The following is a 20,239-nucleotide window of genomic DNA, read 5'->3' as shown; positions in this document are numbered from 1 at the left end:
CTGTGTGTGTGTGTGTGTGTGTGTGTGTGTGTGTGTGTCAGTAGGAGGAGTTTGGTGGAGGAGCTTGTTTCTCTGTTACAGCAGGAAAAGCAGGAGCAAGACGCAGCTAAAGAGACTGTGGAGAGACTCACACACAAACTGAACACTTTGAACAATGCTGTGGAACATATGTGTCACAAACTAGATCACATCACACCGCAGGTATACACACACTCATACACACCCATACACACACACTCTTATAGAAAGTCAATTATCTGAGTGGTCCGGTGTATTTACTGTATTTAGAGCAGTTTTAGAACTTACAAAGGTCTTGAATTGTGTGTGTGTGTATGTGTGTAGGATGCTCCGGTGCAGTGAGAGCATGTGTATCCTCTGCATGCAATAAATATGCTGCTGGAGGTGGAGCTGAAACTGATTCTGTTGCAGGAGGAACTACAGGGACATGATATAGACTCAGTGATCGAGGAGATGAAGGAGCAGGAGGTGTGTATGTGTAAGAAATAGAGAGAAAGAAAGACATTATCTGATTATAAACAAGTGTGTGTGTGTGTGTGTGTGTGTGTGTGTGTGTGTGTGTGTGTGTGTGTGTGTGCATGTGGGTGCGTGTGTTTGCAGCTTCATGCCAAAGATGAGGGGAAGCTTCCTGACTTCAGCACCAGCATCACGGAACCGGAATATCAGAGAGCCGACTCGCACGATAGTGAGGCACACACACACACACACACACACACACACACACACACATGAAAGTAAGATGATAAATTTCTCTCATTCTATGTAGAAGAGGATGACAATGAGGATGATGATTGTGAAGATCTTCACTTAGATGTCCCTTAAACAGCTCATCATTGACTCGATGACAAAGATGCAGAGCAACCTTCCATAGATTTATGGTGTTACTATAATAAACAAATAAACATAATAAAATATCATTCAAGAATAAAGAATACACAGGGAAATTAATTAATTCATTCATTCATTAAAATACATAGATAAACAAAACACACCACCACACAATTCATCTTTAAACATTAAACACCAACTCAATCTTTAACCTTTTTACCACTAAACCCTTAAACAACCCCTCAGAATCTGTGGAGGTGAAGCTGGAGACCTTTGTTTTTCTGGGTTTTCCAGATTCCTAACTATGCTGTTCCTATCATTTAATTTAACAAACACACTTTCTGTCTGCTGGAGTTTTATTTTTAAGTCCATCAATGAACAGTTCTTATGAAAACGCTCCTTTAAATCTCTGGAACCAGGAGCTAAGCAGTTTAAAAAGGCTTTTTAATCTTGGATATTTTAAACAACAAATATCTTCTTGTCAGAACCTAAACTCCACAATTGTCTTAACCAGGTAGAGTTCTGCTGGTGAACCACCTGCTGAACTTTATTTATTTATTTTACCAGGAAGTCTCATTGAGATCAAAAATCTCTTTTATAAGAAAGACCTGGCCAAAGTAGCAGCTATACATAAGCAACATATTAAAATGCTACACACAAGGTAGCAGCCATACATAAACACAACATAGTAAAAACATACAATCATGCAAAAATCATTCAAATACAAGGAATCTTAAGAAAAACAACTACATGTCTCCTTTACCACATTTTTTATGATGGTCTTAAATGTATTTATTGATAAACACATTTCTAATTTAAGATCTTTTTGCAAGTTATTCCATGCCCATGGTGCAGAGTATGAAAATGCAGTTTTCCCCAAATCTGTCCAAACCCTGGGTACATTAACAAGCAACCACTTGGAGGAGCTTTAGCTGATAACTAGCAGACTTGGGACAGAGGAGGGTACAGAGATAAGCTGGAAGTTAGCATGGCTTTATATATAAAAATATACCAATGCTGTTTTCTGCGGGTGGTCAGTGATGTCTAACGCACCAGATCATAAAGAATACAATGTGAATTAGGGACTTTGCATTTGTAATAAAGCGTAGAGACGCATGATACACTGGATCAAGGCTCCGTACGATGGAGGAGGCTGCGTGCTTATGTGTAGCTCCGGAGATGGATTAGTAATGACACCGGACACAGAAAATAGAATTTAAACTGGGATCTTTTATTTCAGACTGCATGTTAAGCGGTGCAGCGTTAATTATGCAAACTTTGGGGATGATGGAGTTGGAAAGGTAGGACTAGTGAATAAAATTGTTGACAATCAAAAACTCAGCTTCCCTCCTAACAGTGTGTACATCATTTTTAACCAACTAATAGACACAATATACATAACATAGACATAACATAGTCATAACAGACATAACATAAGCCTATTATAGACATAACATAGACATAACATAGACATAACATAGTCATGACATAGACATAACAGACATAACATACATAATATAGACATAATATAGACATAACATAGACAACAGTAACAGCCCCTGATGTTAGGAAACAAACACATGAATATAACATCTGACTGCACAGAAGACTAAAGGCTGCTTAAGTAACATGAGAGAACATGAAAATACAGTCCTTCATAACATGTTATATTGTTGTGATTAATGCATAATACAGCTCAAACATTACAAATATCATTACACAACATAACACTTAAACCTGGGTATTACAACACAGTCAATAACTTCAAAATGAGTTTATACAGAGAATTAAATTAATTATAACATCTCAAACTTCCTTTTTATCCCCACTCTGGCACATGCATACACTATCACAGCATATGACAGACTCTTTCTTTCTCTGCATATATTAAAGAAACACAATACAGAACTTTCCTTTTACATTTAGAGCACATGACATTAAAGCATTAATATAATTGCATCATTTCAGTAAAACATGCATGTACATGACAAATGTAGTGTAAAAGTCAACAACACTGACTCTGATGCTTCACCCAGAAACACATACATGTACAAGGCACGAAGCACTTTCTCCCCTCTGGATTAATCAAAATAACTACATTTCAATATCACTGGTCCACATAAAATACACCAAACTGTCAAAACTCTTCCTATATTATTATATTTAATCACTTTTGCTTCTTTGAGAAACAATCGTCCAAACCGTACGAACCGTAGATGTAACAGTCCAGACCTTCTGTCATATTGAACAGAATAATGTGGACAAAAAGAGAAAAAACAGTTCAACTTCAGTTCACTCACAGTTTCTTTTTCCTCCGTCCGGGAAAACTAGCAGTAAATCCGCTGAAAACGTTCGATGGTTGTGTTGAAATAAAAGTTCGCTGTGAGACTTCGCCATTTCCCACGAGGTGATGAGCTCTGTGTGTCATCGCCGTGTTCACGTTGAAAAACACTCTAAAATAACTCAAAATCACTCAAAAACAAAACGAAGTTCTTTTCAAAAGTTAACCAATGTCTTTCAAGACGTTTTGCCTGGTTTTCGCTCACAATCACTGACATATTTTATCAGAATCTTTCTGCTTGTATCTTCTCTCTTCTCTCTGTTCCCGCTCTAGTCGGTGACGTCATCCGCTTGCTTCACGTTCGCTCTCCTGATTGGTCGGTCGGCAGTGAAACTCCACCTCACATTGTCTTAAAGGAACATTACTTAAATGTCCATGTCTTACATTCACAACATATGAAAACAACCAGAAAAGAAAACATACTCTATAATGATCACTTATGAAAAGTTTTAACTTTGCATTCATTAAATCTTTTAGTGATCCATTTTCTCCTTATTTTTATTTCTTATTATAATCACTCTGGGTTACACAAGGCACAAATAAGATCATTTATTACCACCATAGCAGCAGTAACAGTTCTGTGGCCAGTTTTAAAACCAGACTGAAAATTGTTTAATATATTATTATTAAATAAGATCTCTGACAGGATTGAGAGTTTGTAAATCGGACGGTAATTGTTTAGCTCTGAGGGGTCGCCACCTTTAAATAAGGGGAGAACATAAGCAGCTTTCCAGATTTGGGGTATTGAATTGGACATAAGACTCAAATTAAAAATGTGAGTAATAAGCTCAGCAATAACATCTACCACCACCTTTAGGAGATAAGGATCCAGATTGTCAGGACCTGCAGATTTTTTGTGGTCAGTGCCTTTCAGAGCTTCACTAACTTGCACAACTGAAATAGATTTAAAATCAAACAAATCCAGATTTCTATCAGTTGCAGTGGTGACAAGTGCATTTACATTTGAACTGTCAAATACAGACCCAGCACAGATAAAGTGTTTATTTATCTGACTGATCATAGCAGCTTTATCCTTTATTTCATCTGAGCCAACCAGAAGGTGTTCAGGGAGGCTTGAAGCAACATGTGTACCTGACATAGATTTAATAACTTTCCAAAATTTGGAGGGGTTATTTAGATTTTGTGTAACTGTCTTCAGATAAAACTCTGATTTGGAATTTTTTATCATCAAGGTGCACTTGTTCCTTAGGGTTCTAAATGTAGGCCAATCAGCAGAGGAAAAAATTTTGCAGTTTGAAAGCAGTTTGAAAATCTAGCTTGGGCCCAAGATTTATTTTTTAAATGAATTATCAGGGATTTTCCCTACCACTGATCCTAAACTTTTTAATGGGAACATGTTTATTTGAGATAGACAGAAAAATTGAGTGAAAATATTCCCATGCCAATTCAGCATCCAGAATCAGAGTTACTCTGTTAAGATCACTCATATAAATCACGCAGGAAAGCCTGCTCTTGAAAACCTTTAAAATATCTTTTAAAAATGAACCAAGGTTTTACTTTGGGAATTTTTGTATTCCTGACACAAGCAATTGCACAATGATCACTAACATCATTGCACAATATGCCAGTTGAGGTGTATTTGTGAAATGTATTTGTTATAATTAAATCAAGCAAGGTAGATTTATGTTGTGCTTTAGGATTTGGCCTTGTTGGAGCATTAATGAGTTGTAATAGGTTTAATGAATCACTCAGTTCTTTAAAACAATCTGACATCACTAAAAGCCAGTCCCAATTTAGATCACCCATAAGGATGAATTCAGAGTCATTTAACTCATGTTAAATATCTGAAATGGTTTTTAAAGCAACCTTTGCGGCAGACGGGGGTCTATAGCAACCAACAACAGTGATGTAAGAATCCTTTGATACACCTACTTTGATAGCCAAGACGTCAAACTGTTTAGCTTCAGTAATTGACAGAGTTACAGAGTTAATAAGCTTGGATTTGACATACATGGCAACCCCACCTCCTTTACCCAACTGATCAGTTCTATAGACTTTATAACCATCAATAAAAATTAAATCATCAGTTACAGATTTCTTAAGCCAAGTTTCTGATAGAACCATTACATCAGCGTTTGTCGTATTTGCCCAGATCCTGATCATATCCATTTTAGGGACCAGACTTCTAACATTTAAATGTATGAAACCGAGGCCTGATCGAACTCCTGATTTTGAACTTCTAGTTCATGGCACAAAAGAATAGTCATGGAACCAACTGATCAACTGATTAGTAAAATACAGAGAAGCGGTATAGATTATTTTCTGGAGTAAACAGTACTGGATACAGGCTTCAACACTTTCTGTGCCAATGGAAGAAGGAGGTCAAGGCCTGGTGGACATTAAGTGTCACATGCAAGTCTTCAGACTACAAGCAGCTCAGAGACTGCTGTACCTTAAAGATCATAAAGGCTTGGACACAAAGAGCAGGTCTAATTCTGCAAAAAGCAGCCAACCTTGGACTGGACACTTAAAGGTGATGAGGTGAGTCTCTGATGAGTCTGTGTGGATTACACTATTTTATAAGTCAGTGCTACAAGCCTAGAGAATCATTTTAAAAAGTATCGTGAACAAACGAGGAAACTGGACTTCTAATGAACCCTTAATTTTTAACATCATAATTTAAACCAGACTGTGTTCTTTAGCTAGTGTGTGAGCTTGTTGTCTTTTAACGTAAGAACTGCACAAAGCTGGGATGTCTCCTAGATAGAAATGGATGGAGATGTGAAGAGGTCCTTAAAGTTAAGACAGACTCAAATTCAACACACCTCATTTAAAAATTTGAAGGACAAGATCTTCATGGTGTTTTCAAAAAGCTACAGAAATGCCACTGTGAGAGGACTTTGACAGGACAAAGGAGACAAACAGGACTTTCCAAAAATTACGATCACTCCAGCTGTCAATGAGGACCAGGAGAAAGAATTTCAGTTGACATAAAAGAAGGAACTTTAATACATCACAGTGAACATTACGCACTTGTGCCCACTAAGCCAGCAAAGAGCATGGAGGTGGCCAGACTTGCTTGGACAGGACTTTTTATGAGTGATAGATTGAGGGTTCAGTATAAGCCTCCCATAGAAAAGCACACAGCTGATCTACAGTGTAAGTTTATTTACAGGGTGATAGCTACAGACAGACATGTGGCACACCTCAGGTTGTATTTTCCAGAGCAACAGTCACGCACCAGTTTGTAAGGCACTGAACTGAGTGAGGAGACGTTAAAATGTGAATTCAGCAATTTTGACTGTAAAAAGATTGAAATAATCAGTCGTACATAAACTACATTTGTAGCACAGGCGAGAGGATAAAAGTTAATTTTTATATAATTTTATCATTATTTACTACATATTGTCACACTTGCCTGTGAATGGGTTGAACACAAGACATGAGGGGACAGAACAGTCTTATGTGCAGTTTATTCACAGTAATTTTCAGATATAGCAGATTTTCAAAGAAGTGACTCAGTTCACTGAGAGTTACAGGGTGGTGCTTTCGCAAGTGGCTCCACGAGGCCGGCTGACAGGGTACTGTGTGTGGGTCTGGATGGAGGCCAAGCAGGCATATGGCAGGGCTCAGGAGTACTATACTATATATACATATATGAACCCTTTAGATTAGAACAGAGGTGCACAAACTTTTTCCTGGGAAGGGTCAAAAATCAAACTTGACTAAGAGGTGTGGGACAAGAGTAAACATTGCGTTGTATCAGACTGTTTTATATTATATAAAACATGAATATTTTAAATTTGTCATGGTGCTCCTTATTTATGACAACAGCTTTTTGCTGATGTTTCATCTATAATTTGTGATTTCAAGAGGTCATTCCCAACAGATAACATCGTTATAGGTGGATTCTTTAATGCAACACCACATGATAGACATCCACCTAAAAGCAGTACCCCTCAACCAAACCCTATGTTTACTCATTTTTGTAACAATCTTAAACTATTGGATGTGTAGAGACACCCTAACACCAAAGAGTTTTCTTGGTTGAGACCCAATGCCTCTAGCAAATGGAGGATCGATTATTGGTTCATTTCAGATAATTTGTTACATTTTGTTAAGGATTGCTCTATTTCACCAGTGCCTCTAACAGATCACTGTGCTATTATGTTGGGTGTTAAGCCAGTGTGAAACATTTCACATATTAAGGGATATTGGAAATTTAATTCTGATTGGCTTGAAAATGAGGGATTTTGTGCAAAGTTAAAAGATTTAATCAGAGAAATTGAGAATAGTAATGATTTCAGTTCAGATGGGAGTTTCTTAAATTTAAAATTTGTGAATTTTCTATAGACTATAGTAAAATGCTTGCCGAAATAAGAAGACAACATGAACACAAGATTATATTTGAGATTAATAAGTACTTCAGTAAAGGTGCACTGAGTAGCTCAGAAAAAAGTAACTTTCTTTTCAAACACAACTGGATAACCTGTACATTAAAAAAGCTAAAGGTGCATACATTCGCTCAATGGCCAAATGGATGGAGGAGGGAGAGAAAAGAACATCCTATTTTGTAGGTTAGAAAAAAGACGACAGTCAAAAAATAGTATTGTTTCCATAATGGTGAACAATGTTGAAAATACTGATCCTACAATAATAAACAAAGAAATTCAGAATTTCTACATTGACTTGTAATTGTCTAACGTTTCTCAAACAGAATGTGATGACTTCTTTGAAAAAATTAGTAATGTTATTCCTAGGATTGACAATGAATTAAGAGATCTTTGTGATGCACAATTATGTGTGGAAGAACTGGATTTAGCTGTTCAGAAACTGAAATCAAACAAATCCCCTGGTCCCAACTGCTTTACAGGAAATTTTTATACATTTTTTTAAGATTGATTTAAAAATGTTACTGTTTAATGCTCTTATTGAATCTATTGAAGATGGTTCTTTGAGCCCCACAATGTGTCAAGGCTTGATTATTTTAATCCCCAAACCAGATAAAGATCGTAGATTCTTAGATAATCTCCGCCCAATCACTTTACTTAACAATGATTATAAAAATTTTCACACGCGTTTTTGTCAATTGATTGAAAAAGGAACTTAATGGGGTAATTAATGAGGTTCAATCAGGAATTATTAAAGAAAGATCCATTCACAATTAGAGGATGATGGATATATTATATATATATATATATATATATATATAGGGGACCTGGAGCAAGATGGCGCTGCGGATGGCAGCCTCAGTGCTTGGTTCCTCAGTGTTTACTCTGTTTTTGTTAGTTTTTCCTGCACTTTGTCAAGGAAATCCGGTCAGTTTCACCAGAGATGAACTGCTGAACATTCGGCAGTACACACCACAAGATCTTTTACCGGTTTTTGAGTATTCTGACGTTTTGCTGCATATAGTAGTTGGCGGAGCGGCTGCGCTGTTTAAGCGCTTCAAGAAGCGCAGACGGGGAAAACGCGCCGGCGTGTTAGTGAAACTTAGACAGCGCGGTTTAAGAACACCGCTGCCAAGCATCCACCTGGCGAATCTCCGCTCTCTACCCAACAAAACAGACGAACTCCTTCTGCTCACTGGGAAAAATAAGGACTTTTCGAACTCTGCTGTTCTCTGTTTCACGGAAACCTGGCTGAACGACACCATTCAGACAGCGCGTTAAGTCTGCCGGGCTTTCAGCTTTTTAGAGCGGACCGTGACGCAGAATCAACGGGGAAATCGCGCGGCGGCGGGACGTGTTTTTACATCAATGAAAGGTGGTGTTCTGATGTAACTGTGTTAAAGAAGATGTGCTGTCCAGATCTGGAAACATTCTTCATTAACTGCAAACCGTTCTATTCGCCGCGGGAGTTTTGCTCGTTCATACTGGTGAATGTTTACATTCCACCGCAAGCGCACGTGAGCTCGGCACTACAGACACTCGCTGATCTGATCACAGAGAGTGAGCAACAACACCCGGACTCTGTACTAATAATTCTTGGGGACTTTAATAAAGCGATTCTCTCACGTGAATTGCCTAAATACAGACAGCATGTTACATGTCCCACCAGAGACAGTAACACACTGGATCACTGCTACACAACAATAAAGGATGCATATCACTCTGTCCCATGGGCAGCTCTGGGACTTTCTGATCACTGCTTAGTTCATCTCATACCGACCTACAGGCAGAAACTGAAAACAGCTAAGGACTGTAAAAAGATGGACTAAGGAAGCAGAGCAGGATTTACAAGCTTGTTTCTCGCTCACTGATTGGACTGTTTTTGAAAATGCTGCCACCGACCTGGATGAGCTCACAGAGACTGTAACATCATATATTAGTTTCTGTGAAGATTTGTGTATTCCTACCAGGACTCACTTAACCTACAACAACGATAAACCATGGTTCACTGCAAAACTCAGCCAGCTCCGTCAGGCCAAAGTGGATGCTCACAAGAATGGGGATAGGGTCTTGTACAAACAGGCCAAATACACACTAGAAAGGGAGATCAGAGTAGCAAAGAGAAACTATTCTGAAAAGCTACGGGCTCAGTTTGCCTCTAACAACTCAGCTTCAGTGTGGAAAGGTCTGAAAGCCATCACCAACTACACGACACCATCCCCCAGCACTGTGGTGAATCAACAACTGGCAGATGACCTGAACGAGTTCTACTGTAGGTTTGAAAAAGCCCAATTTTCACCTCCTGTAACCCCTGACTCCAACACACCTAAAATTCAGGTCAGCGAAGATGAGGTGTGTCAGGTCTTTAAGAAGAACAAAAGGAGAAAGGCACCAGGCCCAGACAGTGTTTCACCAGCCTGTCTGAAAACCTGTGCTGATCAACTGGCCCCCATCTTTACTCGGATATTCAACACATCACTGGAGCTGTGTGAAGTACCCTCATGCTTCAAAAGCTCCACCATCATCCCCGTCCCAAAGAAACCCAAAATTACCGGACTAAATGACTACAGACCTGTGGCCCTAACATCTGTGGTCATGAAATCATTTGAAAGACTGGTTCTGGCTTATCCGAAGGACATTACTGGACCCCTCCTGGACCCTCTGCAGTTTGCCTACAGGGCAAACAGGTCTGTGAATGATGCAGTCAATATGGGACTGCATTATGTTCTGCAGCATCTGGACAGACCAGGGACTTATGTGAGGATCCTGTTTGTGGACTTCAGCTCTGCTTTCAACACCATCATCCCATCACTCCTTCAGCCCAAGTTATCCCAGCTATCCGTGCCCTCCTCTGTCTGTCAGTGGATCACCAGCTTTCTCACAGACAGGCAGCAGCTAGTGCGACTGGGGAAACTCAAATCCAGCACCCGCACCATCAGCACTGGCACCCCCCAGGGCTGTGTTCTCTCCCCACTGCTCTTCTCTCTGTACACGAATGACTGCACCTCTCATGACCCCTCTGTCAAGCTCCTGAAGTTCGCAGACGACACCACACTGATCGGCCTCATCCAGGACGGTGACGAGTCTGCTTACAGACTGGAGGTGGAACGGCTGGCTGTCTGGTGCAGCCTTAACAACCTGGAGCTGAACACGCTCAAGACAGTGGAGAAGATCGTGGACTTCAGGAGAAACCCCCCTGCTCTCCCCCCACTCACCATCATGGACAGCATTGTGACAGCAGTGGAGTCATTCAGATTCCTGGGAACCACAATCTCCCAGGACCTGAAGTGGGACATTCACATTGACTCCATTGTGAAAAAGGCTCAGCAGAGGTTGTACTTCCTTCGCCAGCTGAAGAAGTTCAACCTGCCACAGGATCTGCTGAAACAGTTCTACACTGCAATAATTGAATCCATCCTCTGCACTTCAGTGACTGTTTGGTTTAGCTCAGCCACCCAATCCGACCTCAGGAGACTACAGAGGGTAGTCCGGACTGCTGAGCGAATCATTGGCACAACTCTCCCTACACTCCAAGACCTGTACTTCTCCAGAGTGAGCAAAAGGGCAAAGAAAATCACTCTGGACCCCTCACATCCAGCACACTTACTATTTGAACTGTTGCCATCTGGCCGACGCTACAGAGCCCTGTGTACCAAAACGACCAGATATAGGAACAGTTTCTTCCCTCAGGCAATACATCTGATGAACACTTAACATACATCTGATGGACACCTAACATACACAGAACAAAACCCATTCTTACATTGTCTGCAAGTACGCATTTATATTTTATTTTGCACATCTACATTTGAATTTGCACATCTTTTACTTTAATTTGCACACTTATATTACAATTTGCACATACAACTGTCTATTATTTATATGTTCATGTCTTACCATTGCTATATGTTTACACTGTGGAGCTCCTGTACTAGAAAAAATTCCTCATATGTGGAAACATACTTGGCAATAAAGACCTTTCTGATTCTGATTCTGATTCTGATTCTATATTCTTGTTGTAGACTTTAAGAAAGCATTTGACAATTTAGAACTTTTTTTATTTAGTTTTTATTTAAAGCTTTAGAACACTTTGGTTTTGGTGAGCACTTTGTCAATATTATAAAAATGATTTATAAAAGTTATGAACAGTTTTACTCCCCTCTCTATGTGTAGGCAGATATAGCTATGCAGCAAGATTAACACTCCTTGCATTGTTGAAGCTGGATTTCCATGACAGATAACTGGCAGGTTGATCATCGAATTTTTAAGCCCTGCAGTAATGAGATCATAATGAGATAAATGAGATAAATAATGAGATAAATAAGCAGCCATTTCAGAGACATCTGTAGAATTAACTTTTGCTGTGATGGGAGTCTGTGCTGTCACTGGAAAACCCAAGTTTGGTGACCAGACAAATTAACACATTGCTAACATGTAATAGTTATTAGGGTAAATGAAACCACAGGTGATGAAGAACTGAAATTTCTTAGAAGAACATGGTACCACTGCTAGGTCAATTAAGATTGATGATACTGTCATTGAATTTGACAGCGGACGTTCTTCACAATCTCTAGAGCCAATGTTACCGCATAAGTATCAGCTGACTAGTGATACAAGTTACTTACACAATAAGGTCCCTAGCCAGTGTTTACACTCAACAGTTGGGGGGTACAGCTACCAAATCATACCTCAAAGGGCTAAGAGAGATAGCAACACTCAGTGGGGTAGACTTTGAAACCATGTTAACCCCTTTGATAAAGAGCCGCCTGAAAACAGAGCGTCTAAAGGCATAGATCACTCTTGCCAAGAAGGAACCCAGTCAGCCCCGATTGGTGCTTCTCGTGTAAATGATACTACAGTACTTACCTCTCCCACTGTACTTAACCCACCTGAAGTTCAGACGTTGGTGGTCGAACACGTGGTGAGGAGTGGAGAAGCTGTTGCTCAGGCACGTGTGCCTATGCGCCTCAGATTGTTCTCTGTGAGGAAACCTCAACCTCCAAACGAGGATCTTTACGGGTCAAGGAAGATCTTAGACCGGCTGCCAACATTATCAAACACTTGGGTCCTGAAACTTCCCCATCAGTTTACTTACAATTGCTAGATTCGGCATTTGCCACTGTAGAGGATTGAGACGAGCTTTTCGCTGAGTTCAACTTTCACACAGCTGTTGCTGATGCTGCGCACGGAAGCGGATAAACATCCAGCTACTGTAAAACCATTCGTATGAAACAGCACCTTGGCGAAACCAAGCAGCGATCATCAATACATGCCCAATGAACCTGGGTATCTGCAGAAACAGATCAGGCTGCCGCTTCTAATGTACTGTCATTGGCAACCAAAGCCAAAGAGCATTGTCCATCTCTGGAAAATACCATCATAAATATATCGGACATATGCCAGCAACTGAGCCAACCCAGCTACATCAGTCGATTCGTCGATTTGTAAAGCGTAGAAATCACTGGATTTTATACGAAGCAATAGTTATTTTAAAACGCCTTCTGCCATACTGTGTGTGAATTACATGCGATACGTAAAGATGTGCACTTACGCATGACACTTGAGTGGACACAGATTTTTGTTTACCGCGGATGGGGTAATTTGATTGGACGTCATGAATTTGACCTTTTATGGCACTACCTGGCTACTTTGCTGTGAGTACACTAGAGGGGGCACGTCTTTATATTTAGTGTGAGAAATACATGTCTGGTTGACTATTAGGTGCTGTATAATTACATTAACAGTACATTTCAGCATTTTGTTCGCGTACCCCCTCCGTCACGTGGCGAACCCACGGAACCACTGCCCTAGACAAACTAAGTATCTTCTGAATCCATTGCCAGCGAATCAGTCTATTAATCTATTATCTTATAAATCTATCAGAGTACACTTATGTTATGTAACACTGAAGGCCCTGTTACATAAAAGTGGTGAGCCAGCCAGGAGGTAGTGGTGTGTTACTGATCATAGGCATTGAGACTTTAAAACCCCAGTTTGGTGACCAGACAAATTAACACATTGCTAACATGGATGCTATTGCTCAGGAAGGTATAAAAATCCCAAATGCTGTGATAGTTAGGGGGGTAAATGAAACCACAGGTGATGAAGAACTGAAATTTCCTAAAAGAACATGGTACCATTGCTAGGTCCATTAAAATTGATGATACTGATGATTGATGATCAGAATTCCATAATAATCTAGTCATTGAATTTTACAGCAGGCGTTCTTTACAATCTCTAGAGCCAATGTTACCGCATATGTATCAGCTGACTAATGATGTAAATCGTCGCTGTCGGGCGGAATCCTCATATCTCCAAAACCGTTATTTTTCAGGAAATGAAAAAAACGCCGTACCTTATCTGCAGTGCACAGGGTTTAGTCCGCTTTGCAGTGGATTGTCTTGCGCTAAATTCCTGACCTCAGATGAGCACCAGAACTAGCGGGGGTCAAGATTTTTTTTTCTTTGAGCACAGTGTTTTGAAGACATTTACCTCAGAAGACGTGTTGATTCGTTGCGACTCTAATAATTAATTAATTGTAGCTGTAACACACGTGTCTAACAAAAGTAAAATGCTTTATTGTTAATGCTGGAACAATTATTTTCTATTTACTTACTAAACTGTAAAATAATACTTACTAAAAGTATATGTTGTTAAAATTTGTTGATATAATATGCCTGAAAAGTGGATGTATGTAAACAATACTTTATTGTTGAACATACAGTATATATGCTTAGATTTGTTATCTACTGGATTATGGTAACATGTGACAAATATGACTGTTTACTAAATGCTGTCATGCATTTCTGTCATGCAGGTTTTTTAGTGGAATTAAGAATGTCATTGATGGCGAGTCAACCCAGTCGAATTCTAGAAGGAAAGAAGAGGAAAGTCATCTAATCCATTGAAGGGAGAACCTTGTGTTTTGTTTATTGCTCACTCAAAGTTAAAAGCACTTTGAGCTTTCAATTGTTCTACAACTTAGTGGACAACAGTAAAAACTTACCTCTGGATCTGAGAACTGATCAGTACTGAGAACTGCCCTAGTCGGAACTATATTTAACTGTATGTTGTTATACTGCTGCTGTTCTAACCAGTATTATACTGAAAAAATATCTGATATCATTCAAAGTTGGAAATCGAATCTAATTGTCTTTGTCTCTGTTTTGTTAAATGTTGTTGTTAAAGGTAGTGATTAGAGGTCACTGATCTTAAACATATTGTCTACACTTACATCAGGGGCCTGTTTCAGAAAGGAGGTTAATTGAAAACTCTGAGTATATTAACCCTGAAAGAGAGTTAACTTATACTCAGAGTCAGTTACCATAGTAACTTACTCTGTGAACCTAACCTGGCAGGTTTTCTTCGGTTAACCCAGAGTTTCTTTTGGTCTCCTTCCCTTTTTTAAAGAGGAAGCGATGTTTAAACACCTCATTCATTGCACACATTTCAGTTACACAGAGAGTATCTAAGGGAATGAAATGTCCTGTTATGGACGATCCTGTTGATGAAGAGTCTGTATTAATTTGTAGGGAGTTACATTTACATCAGGAGAGGATTTTGAGGCCCAGAGTGGATATTTTGTCATATCCCTATGTATTTTTATTTGAGCGGTACCGTTTTTCTTGTACAGTTAATAAGATACATCCATAATCTCATCCATTGCATCCGAGCAGATGCTTTGCGTTGCCTTACATTTCTTTGCAAATGGTAGTTTTGTGTATAACATCGGGGATGCAGAACATATTAGTAAGACTACTGTTTGCAGAGCGGGCAGGAAAGTGTGCCTCGCTCTTAAGCACTTTCTGACCATTTTTGTGTTGTTTCCTGATAAAATAAAATACTGTTCTTCCGGTTTCACCCCTGATATTATAACAGTTGGGAATTTACTCTAAAGTAGTTCTTAATTACTAACTACAAATTACATCTCCAACAAATCTAATTAGTGTAATGAGGAGTCGTAAGGCTGGTGATCCATGTGCAGCGTGTTTATTGGAAATCGTGGTCGGGCAGGGCAGGGTCGGCAATGGTAAACACAATGTTGTAGTGCAGGCAAAATCAGACACGAAATGACAGGCAGACAGGTCAGGGCAGGCAGCAAACAATCAGGAACGAGAATACAGAAACAATATCAAAACCGGAATAAAGACACACGAGAAAAACGCTCAATGATGCAACGCAAATCGAGACTTCGCACTGGGGGAAAGTTCGAGTTCAGTTTATATAGTGTGGGAAATAGGAAACAGCTGGTGGTGTAATTAGCCCCGGTGAGGGGCTTGTGGGAACTGCAGTCCGGAAGCGCCTAATATTCCGGAGACGCTTCTCTCAGCTGCCGGTTGGAAGGTGGGGCAGGTGCGTTGACCATGACAATTAGATTAATGTAATAATTACTATCTCTACAAAGTATTGGTCTACTTACTTATTACTTTCTAAATCCCAAATAAACCTCAACCACTTGAACAATAAGGAGAGACAAGAAACTGCCCTTCTAATGCTTTCAAATAAACAATTGCATAAGTGTGTAACTAGAGGGATAAGTTTACATTAAAAATATACCTTGTAAAAGGTATTTAGGGTTTTTTTTTTTAAATACGTGTAAAATTCTCCATATGCTTGCAGACTTTTTGTCTGATGCTGTTACCATGGTGACTCCATTGACAATTTAGAGGTGATAAAACTAACTCATTTCAGATGTTCTGTAACCGAAAACTCTGAGTTTCCCATCTCAGGGTAAATCAACTCAGAGTTCAAGTTTAAACTCAGAGTTGGTTGAACCTCCTTTCTGAAACAGGCCCCAGGAGATGTAATTGATTTGTTGTTTTGTTTAAACAGAGGGGGAAGTTTATAAAACACTCATTTACTTTACATGCAGTCTCTTGTCATTAATCAGTATTTACCCCTACCTCCCTGGACAAACTAAGTATCTTCTGAATCCATTTCCAGCGAAACAGTCAGTTAATCTATTATCTTATAAAATGTTATAATACCATTACAAAATGTTAACACAGGCTTTAAAATACATGTGCTGAAAGATTCTTAACAATAAATGCCCAGATTACATGAATCCAACAAGCAGAGGAGTACTTAAGTCTCATATACACACATGTACCTTCATATAACATCTCCAAATACAACAGCATGGTCTAACAAAACATCAAAAAAAAACATTTATTTAGAAAACACTTACAAACAATGCTTTTTCCAAGAATAAATTAAGTGTAAATTGAGATTGGTATCATAGGTGTACACTCTCAAAAAGCTCACAACAAAATGGCTGAACAACGTGTGCTCTGCATAAATATATGCAAGTCACCAATAGGGGTCGCTAAATTACAAAACCCGAAGTCTGAAAACAGCACAACAGTTCCATTTCTCTTTCTTACGGTACATCACAAAGATTTCCTATTAGTCGTGGAATGATGCAAGGCTGCCCTTTGTCCCCTCTTCTGTTCATTTTGGCTGCAGATATGTTGTCTAGTTTTTCATGATCGAATGGTACAAAAATTAAATGTAATTTGGTAAAAGTATAGCAATCAGTCAATTGGCAGATGATACTACATTATTCTTAAAAAACAAAGATCAAATTCCTCTGGCTATTTCAGTAGTTAATACATTTTCTAAGGCATCAGGACTCCAGCTGAATAGAAACAAATGTGAACTTCTTGCCCTACATCAGAGTGATATCACTTGTCTGCATAATATCCCGGTAAAAGATAAGGTGAACTATTTAGGCATTACAATTACCAAAGACCAGAAAATAAGTACGAAAGAAAATTTTGAAAGTAACGTACAAAAAGCAAACCGAATACTAAATTGCCGGTTACAAAGAGACATTTCAATTTTTGGTCGAATTTTGCTAACCAAAGTTGAATACTTATCAAGATTTATTTATCCCGCTCTTTCTTTAGCTCCCACTCGAATTTTATTAAAACATGTTCCCAAAAAATTTATAATTTTATTTGGAGGCACAAAGCCCATTATATTAAAAAAGCAGACATTATTAAATCCTATGAACAAGGTGGTTTGAATGTAATTGAATTTGATAACATGAATATTTTGTTAAAACTTAAATGGTTAAAAATGTTTTTGTGTAAAGAAGAAAGTTTTTGGTTTACAGTCCCCTCAGCTCTGTTTCAAGAATTTGGTGGAAATTACTTTTTTCTCAAATGTAATTTTGATTTATCCAAACTCTCGGTGAAACTATCAACATTCCACCAAGTACTTTTATTTTGGAAATTGGCATACACATAATTTTACACCTCATAATGCTTCGATTTGGAACAACAAATATATATTATACAGGAACAAATCTTTATGCTATAAGAACTGGCTAAGCAGAAGTATATGGTCAGTGAGAGATCTAATGGATGAGAAGGGGAACATTTTAGACTATAATGCCTTTACATTGAAGCATGGCTTTACCTGTCACCCGAAAGAGTTCTTCACTGTCATTAATGCAATACCTTCTGGCATAAAAATGCTGAGAGGCGCCTTTTCTTAAGCTAAAGTTAGTTCGGTTCTTCCAGCTTTAAACTTTGGAGATATTAATTTTAAAAGTAATACTTGTACTAACAAGTATGTAAGACATGTCGTTTTAAAACCCTGTTACCCCTGTCAAGTTAAAAGAAACAAATTAGATCACATGTTTGATAAGAATACTGTAAAATATCTTAGAACTGCTTATTTAAGTTTTCTTGTTCCTCCTAAAGCAAAAGAAACACACTTCAAAATTTTACATGAGATTTATCCTTCTAACAAATTCCTAAATCAATAATTTAATATAGAAATTGTCCCCTGTTCCTTCTGTGAGAGACATTCTGAAGACACGGATCATATCTTTTCTTCATGCTATTTCTCCAAACTCTTCTGGAGATCAATTCAGGGCTGGTTCTTAAAAAAAAGGTGGTTGCTGATAGTTTTTTCTTTACATCATATCTAATTTGTAATACTCAAAGACTGCTGTGTTAATTCTTTTTTGCTGAATAATGTTATTTTAGCAAAATATTTCATCCATAAATGTAGATTCTTTAACCCCCTCATCTACTTATTATCTTAAAAAATGACTTTGCATATTTTCCCAAAGCCCTTAATAAGATGCGAGGTCAGAGTGCTAAGAAACTGCTATATCTTTTGCCATCATTTGATTTATTGTGATTCTGCCCTTAATTCTTTTTGTTTTTCTTTTCTTTTCTTTTCCGCTCTATTTAAGTTCATGTAAGTTATTTTTTCAAATGTCTATTTATTTATTTGTTTATTTATTTTGTCTTTTCTAAATAATCTATTACTTATTCTGTGTTAAACCTGTCATTTCTACTATTTCCTCTTGTAGAGATTATTTGTGATTGTTGTTTATTTACTTCAATAGGAAAAAAAGTACTTGTCAATGTACCGCAAGGCCACACTGTCTGCGCATGCGCAGTACTAAGACTAAACGAAAGCGGAATAGTTCGACAGTGGACTACAGGCTATAACACCATCGTAAGGTGAGGACTTCTACACGTTTAAATCCTTTATACATCGATATTTTCATACGAATATAAAATACGATAAGGAACAACGCGTCTGTTGAGTGTAAACGATGATGGAGCGATTCTTACCCAAACAATACAGCGCTAGCTAACGGGTCGCGTGGCTGTGTTTCGTATTGACAAGTAGTGCACTAGGTAGGTCGCTAGAACGCTGTATGTCCACTGCAAATCAAGGGCACTTAAATAGGGAGGATGGAGCGATTTGAGCTTCGGCCCTAGGCGGCTAATTCTTTTTTTTCGCGAGCTACAGCATATAAACGACATGAAATGTAACACAGCTGTAACTTAACACCGCTAACTTTACACCACATATCTGGTATTATTCTGTATTTTTATATTTAGCTTTGTTTATTATTATTATTTTCTCTGTTCATCTCGAAAACTAGCTTTAGCATTAGCTCACCGTAGCTCTTCCTTGTTAGCTATATGTACAACTGTTATTAGTTAAACTGCGTAACGACACTTCACTTTTATTCCCACACGTGGATTTAATAGATTTTAATAAGAAGGATTATAATAGGGCTATTTTTAACATACAGCTATTTAAAACCACGGTTGTCGCTACATAATGTCGTGTATGTATAGAGTTACAAAGGGGCGCAAAGTTTCCGGTAAATTTACTGAAACTTTCAACGGGAACTTAATCTGGGGAATTTTGGAAATATTCCAAATTGGACACTTTACGGGATTTTATAGGAATTATTTGGTAATCTATGGAAATGTATATAAACTATATCATATACAAATATAAATAAACATGTTGTTGTCATAAGCAGACATGAATGTAGACCAGAGGAAGTTCTAGACCTTCTTTAGGGTGTCTCCTGCGCCCCCTGTCTGTGATCTCAGTCACCATAAAACTATAAGTATCATTTTTACTTTCAGAAATAAACAATAAAATGACGTTAAAATGCAGGACGTGTCGTCGATGGGAAAGAAAATTATTTATCAGTTTGATCCAAGAGCGATTTTTTTACTTTACTTTTACGCGCGTGCGTTGTAGTCTTTTAAAAGTGCGTCACCAGCTGTGTGCTTTATTAGAACGGAGAAGCACAGGGACGCGCAGCGTGCACGCGCAGTCAGAGCTGGAGGCGCAGCGTGCACGCGCAGTCAGAGCTGGAGGCGTTTATCTATAACGTTAATCGGCGGAAAGAGGCAACTAAAAGTAGTGA

At 38.5% G+C, this 20,239-nt stretch overlaps 2 protein-coding genes across 26 annotated transcripts in view; both read left to right on the top strand.

The window, feature by feature from the left end:
- Positions 1–1,176, top strand: part of LOC132837937 (outer dynein arm-docking complex subunit 3-like) — a 2,864-nt gene extending 1,688 nt beyond the window's left edge. The window contains exons 2-5 of the mRNA XM_060857971.1: positions 45–201; positions 343–486; positions 619–703; positions 785–1,176. Coding sequence (XP_060713954.1) covers positions 391–486; positions 619–703; positions 785–840 — 237 coding nt within the window. The 5' untranslated portion in view covers positions 45–201; positions 343–390 and the 3' untranslated portion in view covers positions 841–1,176. The remainder of the gene's footprint in view (positions 1–44; positions 202–342; positions 487–618; positions 704–784) is intronic.
- Positions 1–20,239, top strand: part of LOC132837931 (NACHT, LRR and PYD domains-containing protein 12-like) — a 255,921-nt gene that overhangs the window by 214,604 nt on the left and 21,078 nt on the right. The window lies entirely within an intron of this gene.

The sequence above is a fragment of the Tachysurus vachellii genome, chromosome 22 (genome assembly GCF_030014155.1).
Source record: "Tachysurus vachellii isolate PV-2020 chromosome 22, HZAU_Pvac_v1, whole genome shotgun sequence".
NCBI classification, from domain to species: Eukaryota; Metazoa; Chordata; class Actinopteri; order Siluriformes; family Bagridae; genus Tachysurus; species Tachysurus vachellii.
This window is presented reverse-complemented; position numbering and strand designations above follow the sequence as displayed.